Source organism: Hippichthys cyanospilos, chromosome 3 (assembly GCF_059441005.1).
Source record: "Hippichthys cyanospilos isolate Australia breed blue-spotted pipefish chromosome 3, RoL_Hcya_1.0, whole genome shotgun sequence".
NCBI lineage: Eukaryota > Metazoa > Chordata > Actinopteri > Syngnathiformes > Syngnathidae > Hippichthys > Hippichthys cyanospilos.
Genome location: NC_142371.1, coordinates 21155392 through 21165478, shown reverse-complemented (window position 1 = coordinate 21165478; position 10087 = coordinate 21155392). Strand labels below are relative to the sequence as shown.

The 10087-nt window shown below is 42.6% G+C and overlaps 3 protein-coding genes across 5 annotated transcripts in view; 1 reads left to right on the top strand and 2 right to left on the bottom strand.

Annotated features, from left to right (window-relative positions):
* Nucleotides 1–63: 63 nt before the first annotated feature.
* snip1 (Smad nuclear interacting protein) lies at nucleotides 64–3755 on the bottom strand. Its single transcript, XM_088410006.1, has 4 exons — nucleotides 3327–3755; nucleotides 3008–3131; nucleotides 1580–2124; nucleotides 64–511 (listed from the first exon to the last, which is right to left on the bottom strand). The coding sequence occupies exons 1-4, from the start codon at nucleotides 3470–3472 to the stop codon at nucleotides 253–255; spliced, it is 1074 nt and encodes a 357-aa protein (XP_088266132.1). The 5' UTR covers nucleotides 3473–3755; the 3' UTR covers nucleotides 64–252.
* Nucleotides 3756–3920: 165 nt separating this feature from the next.
* Nucleotides 3921–5867, top strand: dnali1 (dynein, axonemal, light intermediate chain 1). Its single transcript, XM_088410007.1, has 5 exons — nucleotides 3921–4051; nucleotides 4409–4527; nucleotides 4603–4772; nucleotides 4943–5121; nucleotides 5336–5867. The coding sequence occupies exons 1-5, from the start codon at nucleotides 3971–3973 to the stop codon at nucleotides 5639–5641; spliced, it is 855 nt and encodes a 284-aa protein (XP_088266133.1). The 5' UTR covers nucleotides 3921–3970; the 3' UTR covers nucleotides 5642–5867.
* gnl2 (G protein nucleolar 2) overlaps nucleotides 5266–10087 on the bottom strand; it is a 39898-nt gene continuing 35076 nt past the window's right edge. For all 3 annotated transcript variants that reach the window (XM_088410003.1, XM_088410004.1, XM_088410005.1), the window contains 12 exons: nucleotides 9781–9965; nucleotides 9626–9692; nucleotides 9358–9516; nucleotides 9161–9274; nucleotides 8281–8409; nucleotides 7850–7954; nucleotides 7596–7754; nucleotides 7411–7518; nucleotides 6486–6934; nucleotides 6294–6358; nucleotides 6016–6101; nucleotides 5266–5889 (listed from right to left, as the gene is read on the bottom strand). In XM_088410003.1, coding sequence (XP_088266129.1) covers nucleotides 5740–5889; nucleotides 6016–6101; nucleotides 6294–6358; nucleotides 6486–6934; nucleotides 7411–7518; nucleotides 7596–7754; nucleotides 7850–7954; nucleotides 8281–8409; nucleotides 9161–9274; nucleotides 9358–9516; nucleotides 9626–9692; nucleotides 9781–9965 — 1776 coding nt within the window. In that variant the 3' untranslated portion in view covers nucleotides 5266–5739. The remainder of the gene's footprint in view (nucleotides 5890–6015; nucleotides 6102–6293; nucleotides 6359–6485; nucleotides 6935–7410; nucleotides 7519–7595; nucleotides 7755–7849; nucleotides 7955–8280; nucleotides 8410–9160; nucleotides 9275–9357; nucleotides 9517–9625; nucleotides 9693–9780; nucleotides 9966–10087) is intronic.

The window sequence follows — 10087 nt, the reverse complement described above, 5'->3', positions numbered from 1 at the left end:
GTCGCTTAAAAAAGGTATTTTTTCAAACATATGCAAAGTTCAATTATTTGCTTGAGATGGTCCAATAGTTGAGTCTTTATTTACAGTACAAAAATGTAAATTTACATGACTGTTCTGACCCCCCGATGTGGAAAAAATACAGAGGGGCATATGTCTACCTATACACAGTAGCATCAGAATTGGCTGCGTGATTAAATCAGATCCTGTGTCTCGAAACACAAATGACAATATAAAATTTGACAGAACTACTTTTTACGCATCCAGGCCCTCGTCCTCTTCCTCCACCTCCTCTTTGGCGTCCACCTCGCTGGTGTCGGAGAACTCGTGCAGGAGGACGTACTCGCGGCTGCTGAAGCCGAACTTGAGCACGTCCTTCTCCTTGAGCTCGTAATAGCGCTGCGCCTCGATGCGTTGGTTGTTCAGGTAGGTGCCGTTGCCCGAGGCCAAGTCGATGATGTACGGCCGCACCCGGCGGCCCGTGGTGCCGTCCGCGCGTGTGAACTCTGTCACCCTGAACAAGTCGAGAAATAAATATGCTCGAGATCAGCGCTTCTCAAAGGGCTTTCTGCGAGATTTTAACAATTTCCGAAAGCATCGGCGAAATCTAATGTCAAGCTTTTTTTTTTTTTTAAGTAGAAACAGGAACAATTTTTCAAAATGAGAGCAAATTAACTGGCACATGAAGCAACCTATTGCTAAATTGTTATAGTGATCACGATATTGGCTGCCATGATTAATCAATGATTAATCATGATTAATCGTCGATAGTAACGTTTAAAAAGTCTGCTACTGTACATGTCAAATCAAGGACTGTGCCATGCTACCACCAGGGGGCAATGTTTCCCAAGTTTGCATGACAAAAACCCCAACTTTCGTGCCCTAATATATTATTTACCAGTGTGAAATTGTGTTGAGTTTCTCACCTGATTCCCAAATAAAGTGCTTGCTGTCAATTGAGACCCGTTTGAAAAAAAATTGATTTTTTTTCTGGCGCCGTCTTGTAAATATGACTTGGAGCCGAAGGGTGTCACTGATGTGTTTTTATTATTAAGACCGATTGTCATTTAGCAACGGCTCAGAATGCCTGATGAGACCATTTTGAAAAATCTGGCTGCAATAAATTTGGTTTGAAACGACCGAAAAATGACATTTTGACTTATAATCGATTAAAATTTGCTAAAATCTAATGTGCTTGGTTCTATGTAGGCTTCATTTTTTTGTTTTTGGTTTGCATTCAGCAAGTAAGTCAGCTGTGCTGCTCTGTGTGCCAAGTTTTGGGTGAATTTCTTTGAATTATGATTTACTTTATAGATTTCAGTTTATGATTATTATTTGCAAGTATCAATCCTTGAAGCCTTGTTTATATGCTACTTGTTTAAAAAAAGGGCAATAAATAGACATGCATGACCAAACATGACGAACGATCGTGATTTCAATATTGACCAAAATAAACGTGCGGCCCTAAAGTTGAATAATAAAATGTCTATAGCTAACAATTATAAAATGAGTTCAGAAGGTTAATGTTATAGATTGATATTGAACAGCCCTACTGTGCAGGTTCCACTGTATTTGTCCTTACCTGTACTGGAATACAGCGTGCTGCTTGGAGCAGGAGGGGTGATCGATGGGAATATCTGCGATTTTCCGCTGCCTCCCCAACAAATAGGCACTCTGTCTGTGAATGTACATGACGGGAAGCTGCTCATCGTTCTTAAACGGGTAGAGCCTCCACCGCCGTTTGGGAATGCGTGCCTCCGGCGGCTCGTTGTACTTGATCACCACTCCGCGGAAGGTGTTGGTGTCTTCCGTGAGCGCCCCCGACAGGCCAAAGTTGGGCTTCTCTTTGTCGGCGGGCGGCTCCGTCGTCGGGCTGTTGCCGGCGTTCTCCTGACGGCCAAACTCCTGCTCCTGGTTTTCCTCTCGCCTTTGGCGGTTTTCGCGGCGCTGGTCGTCATGCCGCCGCCGCTCGGCTTGTTGCGAAGAGGCGGCGTCCCGCTCCCGGCGCCTGTCGCCGCTATGCTCTCTCTCCCGAGGCCGGTCCGATTCCGACCTGTTGCGCCTTTCCTCGGGCTGGTCGTTTCTTCTTCTCTGCTCATCTCCGCCGGAACGATGATCGTCACGCTCCTGTGATGCAGTTAGTAAAAAAAAAAAATGTTTTTAAAATGGTTTTCAATTAAATGCTCTTTTGGTCAAAATGTCGCTGTCTAACATTTCACACATGTGAGCCTGAGCAAGCCACCACTAATGTCGCCAGCAGATACCACCACAGTGTGGAAGTACAAGCACCATAATTGCTGAAATATAGGACGCACCAGTATACAGGACACACTCTTGATTTTAGGGTAAAATTCGGGTATTTTCTATGTTACCTTGTGCACGGCGCACCAAAAGTTTGGCGACAGTGTAAGAGCTATGGCAAAACAGAATAAATCTCTTATTTGTAAATTCTTCGTGTTTTTCAAATATTTCGTATCTTTTAAAAGATCAAAATTAATAAACAATGCTTCTACATGTTCTCTAACCAGTGGACTTAATTAAATCAGATGGAGACGTGATACCTTTTACAAGATCCTCTCTGTTTTAGTAATAATCCTGAGTGTGAACAAGGATGGACTCGGAGGTTGGTTCAGTCTGCTTGCTTCTTTCATCGAAAATAATGCCTTAACAGTCTGAGCTAACACGAGCTGCTGTTAGCTACAACAGGCAATCTTATTTGAATGTTGAATGGAGAAAAAAAGAATTGGTATTGAAGGGGAAATGAAGCTATTTATTAGGCAACCAGCTAAGCCAAGTGACATGTGTGGTACATGCAGGGTAGTACTTTAAAACTCATGCAAGTACAAAATCATGCAAGTAGATTTTAACTGATAATGTGTGTGAAAACCTTGGGAGATACTCAAATTGTAAAAACAAACAAACAAACAAACTGAAAAGCCATGTGTAGGGGATCCAGATTAGCTTAATGTGATCTGAACTGTTTAGAATGTTGTTAACAAGATGTACTCACCCGCTTTAACTTGATATCGGCACTGCGGTGAGGACTTCTCCTCCGAGGGGATCTGCTGCCTCGTCGGGCGGGGGAGGATGTCTCTCTCCTGCCCGCGGAGCGATCCCTTGACCTGACAGGCGACCTGGAGGAAACACAAAAAAACGGAACAAGTCCCTAAGAAAGCACTCATTGATTAATATGCCTACGTTTTAAAAGAGAAATTAAAAAACAATGCTATCAGTTGCCAAGCAAGCTAAACACCACCAATATGTCATTTCTTACCTTAGTTATGTGGGGAAACAAACATTTAAAATGAAACAAAAATAAATAAACAGACCTGCTGGCTCTCCTCCTCGGTGGGCTTCTGTTGTCACTCGGTGAGCGGCGTGTTTTGTGCGGCCTCGCGGGGCTTAGCTTCTCTTGTTTCACCTTAACTTTAACTTCGGGCGAGTCCCGTCTCTTGTGTCGTTTTTCTTTGGCCATTTGCTTTCCGGAAAAGGACCAGTTCCAATTTTTTTAAGGTTTGGTTAGGCAAACATGATCATTTCTTCCGAAAACAAACTTAGCGAAGAGCGGGTTAGCTAGACGATTACGTTATGGCTTCTTCACTTCCGCCTCTGGCGTGATCAACGAAAAATGCGCCTCGGCAAATCATTGCTTGTCTCAAAGGTTCCTCTTCGCAATCGGAAATTCTAAAATTAGTAAAATATCTGACTTTACATATATCGTTAAGCAAAAGAGATAACATGTTTTAAAGTATTTATATTTTATATCAAAGACTAGAAAAAAAAGAAATCTCTTGAGAAAAACGTATTTTAAAAAGTTCACGTTTGTTCCTACCCGGATAAGAGACGATGGAACACCAGGCGGAGACTGTTGCCATACCGACAGAAAACGTCAACGCGAACTTTTTTTTTGGTCATATCCAACCTGTTTCTGAGTTTGTTTTTTTTTTTACAAGAAAAAAATATCACGTGCAAGATGAGTGAGCCCACAGAATCCCTTCTCAAATACGACACTCCGGTTTCAGTCAACAAAAGCACCGTTAGAAAATCAGTCAAGGTAAGTACATTATTTGTTAGAATATAAAACTATTTACAAAAATGAAAACATAACCCGTATTTATTGACAGTCTTGCCATTGTGCGTAAGATTTTTTTCCTATGATTTATTATTTTATGACAGTGAACATTTCACAATTTTCTAAGGTGGTTTTGATTGCTTATGCAGTTTTTCACCCTTTGAAAACGAAACTTCTCAAAACTACAACTTGTTTTTCCTCTAAAAATTCGTAACTTTTAAAGTCCTTTGGCATCGGAGGGTCCACATTGTTTTGAGGAGACATTTCTCACATGTAGTGGTCATATTAGCCAGTTTTTGAGAGCCTTCTTTAAAGTGAATATTTTTTGTTTGTTTGTAGGGACGGCCATTCAAAGTGAGCCCACACCAGCCGGCTGACTCTCCCGTGCCTCCTTCCCCTAAACCTAAATCAGGGTCATCTGAGAGTGAGGAAATCCTCTATGTCATTTTTCCGCCTAGGTGAGCGCAATTCCCCCACTCCCCCTCCGCAAGTCATTCTCGTCACCTTATCAAACCCGGATTGTAACCGTTTAGGGAGTGGACGGTGGGCAACCAGCTGTGGGTGCAGCGGGTGTCCAGTACGCCGAGTACACGGGCCGATGTGGTCAACCTGGAAGAAATGCTGGACAGAAAGTTGCAGCAGAGGCGGGCCTTGGAGACGGGCATCTGCCCCGTGCGCAGGGAGCTCTACTCTCAGTGTTTTGGTAACTACGAATGTTGACTATTCCATTCAAAAATTTTCTGCTATTAGTGCCATAGAAATCAAAATCATTTGAATACAATGTGGCACCTCAACTCCACTGTGGAAAACAAATGTGCATTTCTACGCCACTAAAAACGAGCATCAATCAAAACGTATCTATTTTTGTAAAAGATGAGCTGATCCGCCAAGTATGCATCAACTGCGTCGAGCGGGGCCTCCTGCTGCTGCGTGTCCGAGACGAGATCCAAACGACTATTGGTGCCTACCAGACCCTGTATGAGAGTAGTGTGGTTTTCGGCATGAGGAAAGCCCTGCAGGCCGAGCAGGATAAGGTGGACATGCGGCAAAAGGTAAGCACTAGATTTTCTATCACATTAGCCACTATGGACTTACATGCAGTTCACCTGCTTGTCCAGCAGATGGCAGCATTAACAGAGAAATACGCTGACACAGACACGTCAACGAGACAAACGAGACTAATTTATTTTGTCGAATAACTGCAAAATCTGTGTCCTTTATTAATAGACACGAGGCTAACTTCGTGCCCTCCTTTTACAAATGCAGATCAACGATCTGGAGCAAGACAAACGTGATCTGACGACGCAGCTGAATGCACAGAAGGCAGAATGCATCGCCAACCAGAAGAGGGAGGAGGAAAAGCGAGAAGAGCAGGAAAAGAAGCACACGGAGCAGATTCAGTTTTTGAAGAGGACCAACCAGCAGCTGAAGGTAGAACACTTCTATCTACCTTTCGCTGCTTCCATTCCTAATATCTATCATCCCTGTTTAGGCTCAGCTGGAGGGGATGGTAATACCAAAGAAGTAACTTCCAAGTTGTTGCCCGACTCGACACTGAGCCCCCAAATATGAGTCAACGATAGGTTGCATTTAAACTTAAGATTTTAAACATCCGCATTGCCCACATATCAAAGAAAGCATAATTATCTTTTTTAAAATACATTTTATTGCTAGCGTTTCGCTCTCTTAGCTTTTCTGCCCTCTGATGTAGCGGCTCGGGCATCTTTCTTCTTGTTCTTGTTTTTGTTCTTCACATTGTGCGTTTCGTAGTAGCGCGAGCCCATCTTCTTCGGGCGCTGGGCTCGATCCAGCGCTCTTCGCTGGAGAGGTGAAAAATACATACATTAATTCTTTAATACTAATATTCATATTTGTTTAATTCGCTCTAGACATGCATTGAAACAACTAAAACAAATTGCGAGTGAGATGGAATGTGCTTTTTGTACCTCTTTGGATGACAGTCTGGATTGTTGTGTTGATTGGTCATCTTCCTCGTCGTCAGCTTTCCTCTTTCTGTTTTTCTGAGTGGCAGCTACAATTAAAAAGCAGATATGAATACAAGTTTAGCTAATACGAGTTTAGCTGCCAAGTGGATATAAATACTGAACTGAGGGTTGGGGGGGGGTCCCCCAAAATCACTTAATTCCATCATTCTGAGACGAGAGGTGTAATTGTTGTTCTTAACGTCAAAAGGCTTTAATATAAAAATACAATGATTAGTTACCTTTCTTCTGTGCTTGCTTGGTCTTGATGTCGGTTAACATTTTGTCTGAATCTGCTTTTGATATCCTGGATGAAAAAAACAAAAACAGTTGAATGAATTTCAGCTAGTGTGTAAGTGTGGGTGTAAAACTGTGCAACATGAAACTCCCCATTACACGAAAGAGGGAAAAAGTTTGGTTGAGAGCTCACTGACCTGATGGCAGAAAAGCGCTTGGTTTTGGCCTTGTCCAGAAACTGCTTGTATTTAGCGATCTTCTCGTCCAGCTCTCTGATCACTAGCTTGGAATTCTTCTTGCCAGCAACCGGACTCTCTTCGGCAATTGGCTCGCTGCTTCCCTCTTTCTCTTCTTCCTTGGGATCCTCCTCATCCTCACCATCTTCCTCTTCATCTTCTTCTGCCTCCGAGGCGGATATGTCTAGGTCGGGCATCTCCACGGGGATCAGGTCCTCCTCGTTGAATTCGGGCGCCACGTTGATCTTGCCGAAGTTTTGCCGCACGTTGGACAAAATCTTGTGAAGTTCTTCCTTCTGTCGCTGTTTCTGCTGCTCTTCCTCTTCGGCGGGGGCTAGCGTGGTCTCCTCTTTCTGGGCTTCCTGCGCAGTGTCTACTGCCACTGGAGAAGCTTTTACTGGCAAAGGTTCCTTGTGACATGGTAAAGGAAAAAAAAAACATTCTAACATTATATGAATAGCTTCAAGGGGAAGTCAACAGGAAAATGTTGCCTCTCTGAGGGCCAACTATTCTAAACACGGCACTGATTTATATTGCATTTGTAGAAATTTAGACTAGATAGCTGAAAACAAAAAAACTAAAACAAAGCACTACTTTAGAAAGCTAACAACCACCACTGCACCCCTGACCTCTGCCATCTTAGAAAGGGAAAAAAATCAAAACTAAATCAATCAATCAATCAAGCAGCAAAATCCAGTTGTGTTTATACATCAAAGCGATGGCCATTTTGCCACTTGCTGTCAAATGAATTCACTCATATTTCAATAACAACATATTAATCAGAATACTGTGTTTTGATGAGTGGGAATACAATAGAAAATATTCATGTAAGAAAATGTTAGGGTTGTCTTCCCCTTCTAATTGATATAAAATTCATAAAACTAACCTCCTGGTCGCCCTCAGGACCTGGAGGCTTGACAAAAAAAGGTATACGCCCCCTCTGCCAATCATTCAACACCATCTTGGACACAGTGGGCAAATCCGGTTCTCCGCCCTACAAAATTGAAAAAGGTGGGATCATTGCTTCCCTTCCCCATTCACACAATGACATTACTGAGCACCTTCTCGCACCTTCAAAAGTTTGCCAGTGCGAAATGCCAACTTCTCGAGGAAATCCTCCGCCGAGCTCCACGTGGGGATGCGATACGTCTTTTGGATGTACTCTGGCTTGGCCCGCTCCAGCACTGCCCCGATGTGCTCCTCGGGGTTCTTGATTTTCTCCACTTGAACCTTCATAAAGAAAAGTGAATGTGCACTTTTAAGGCCATGAGCCGTCTCACGCGCAAAAATGATCACAAAAAGAGAAACTTAAGAGTCAAACGTACCACTCCTTTGAGCACGATATCTGTTTCGCTGTCCTCTGAAGGGTAGACCACACCGGGACAATCAATAAGGAAGATCCGCCGCATCAAAGTGATGTATTGCCACACCTGGAGGAGTCATTTTCGACACAAAAATATCTAACTGTTAATATTTTGAGTTTTATTTATGACAATCCCAAATTTTCTGTGCTTTTACCCCCTCAAGCTGTGCAGCTCATTCACTGACACATTTTGGAGATTCACAATATTTTGGGAAAAACTAATATTAAAGTTAGCACTTATTTAATGTATTTTTCAAATAGGATAAGTGTTATAAATCTAATTCCTATTATACTATAGTTATTTATGCTACTTAAATCTTGATTATACACTTTGACAAACACTGATGAATCGCGTTTGGGTTTTGATTGTGTCACAGTTATCAGATACATTACCTTCGTTTCTCCAGCGATGGGCGCCACATTGCAGACTTTCTTGGAGCGTAGTGTGTTAATGACAGAGCTTTTGCCCACATTGGGGTAACCGATGAAGCCCACGCTGATCTGTTTCTTATCAGTGTGGAGCTGCAAGAAAACAAAAATGCCAGTTTCTAGTTCCCCACTGTGGCAGATTTGCCAACTGTGTCCAAGATGGTGTTGAATTCCCCATGTATAGGACGCACATTTAAACTAAAAAAAATGAAGACCAAAATATAGGCGCATACTATGCATTGTACCTTAAAGACTAGCCTTTTTTTTCTCAACCATTTTCGAGGAAGATTGCATCTATCAGTCACATACGTCGCATTACGATGTGCAGATGTGCATTTCTGTATTGGCCATGTTATAAATGTATCCAGAAATGAAGGAAGAAATTGGTGGAAAAAAAAAAAAATAAGAGCTGTAGGTAAATACTGACAATTATGACAATTAACTAACTTACAGAAACAAGTAAATATGAAATTACGAAACTGAGATTTATTCTACGTCAAGAATTCAAGCACTTGAGTTTATAACCTTTACTTATTTTATTGTATTTTGAAATGTGCGGTTTTAATATGGAAGGCCTCGCCGTATTTCCATTTCCTGCTTTACACTCCATTCGTCATTTGATGATAATGATGTATGCGAGTGTGCAATTCAACTTATTCCAATTTATATTTATGGTTCACGAGTTGTTATCGTCGTTTACGCCAAAACGTTGGCACATCCTATACACAGTAACAGAAAATTCCCCTATTTGACCCTTAAATTCCTAGTTTGCTTTATGCACCAGTGTTTTCTATACATGGGGAAAGACGGTATTGAGGTTACAAAATCAATTTTGTGGAATTACCTTGCCAAACTGCCTGAGGAGCTGAATGAGGGAGCCTTTACCGAAGGAGTTGGTGAGGCTGGCATGGAAAGCTAATGTGGGGTACTCCTGGGACAATATTGCCACCCAGCGTTTCTGATTCGACAAAAGAGAAACTTTCTGGTCAAGCTGCTCAAGAGTCACATTATTTGGGTGAAATTAGTGGAAGGCGACCTTACAGTAACCCAAGTGGGGATGAGATCGCACTTATTAAGCACAAAGATCAAGTGCTTCCACGATTTCTCTTTCTTGATGTAAGCCTCGATGCTCTGCGAGCGTGTGCCCATTGGGTCGCGGGCGTCCAACACTTGGATGACAACGTCGGACGAGTCGATCACCTGATCACCGGCAACAAACATAACGAAGAAATGTCGCCAATTGGCTGAAGTATCATTCACCACATCTCACATTTGACTTTAGAGGCTCCATGTCTGTATGAAAAGGTACCTTGTAAAGTTCTCCCCAAATCCTCTTGGACTGACCCTTTTTGAAGATCTCTTCGCGGACCACGTCCCTGTTGCAAAAAAATCAGTGTTCGAGATCAGTGTTAAAATGACATGCAAGGTGAGGTGTAAAAGTAAATGTTATCCGCTGGGCCTTACCGGACACCTGTGTCCTCCGTCACCAGATCTTTGTCCTTGTTGGCGTTGTAGCTCATGGCCGAAGCCTCAGCTTGATCCAACAATTCCTTGATATCAGACACCACGAGACTGGGCTTTTTGCGCTGAGCCTTTGGTCCAAATGTGGTCTCGAAAGCTTCCGTGTGTAAAATGTGCACCCTGGAGTTCTGCCAAGAGAAACGGCGAAGGTTATTTCCTATGGTATAACTATGAAATATTATTTATTGTCATATCGCTTGGTTAAGTGTTGAGACATCTCATTTGGCCCATGAAGCACCCTCACGATGAA

Excerpts from the sequence above, each read along its gene's own strand:
- snip1 (XM_088410006.1), bottom strand. The coding sequence starts at position 3,472 with ATGGCCAAAGAAAAACGACACAAGAGACGGGACTCGCCCGAAGTTAAA. Across the intron at positions 3,132-3,326 it reads CCGAGGAGGAGAGCCAGCAG|GTCGCCTGTCAGGTCAAGGG; the intron begins GTCTGTTTATTT and ends TGTTTCCTCCAG. Across the intron at positions 2,125-3,007 it reads CCGATATCAAGTTAAAGCGG|GAGCGTGACGATCATCGTTC; the intron begins GTGAGTACATCT and ends ACTGCATCACAG.
- dnali1 (XM_088410007.1), top strand. The coding sequence starts at position 3,971 with ATGAGTGAGCCCACAGAATCCCTTCTCAAATACGACACTCCGGTTTCA. Across the intron at positions 4,528-4,602 it reads TATGTCATTTTTCCGCCTAG|GGAGTGGACGGTGGGCAACC; the intron begins GTGAGCGCAATT and ends GTAACCGTTTAG. Across the intron at positions 5,122-5,335 it reads AGGTGGACATGCGGCAAAAG|ATCAACGATCTGGAGCAAGA; the intron begins GTAAGCACTAGA and ends TTACAAATGCAG.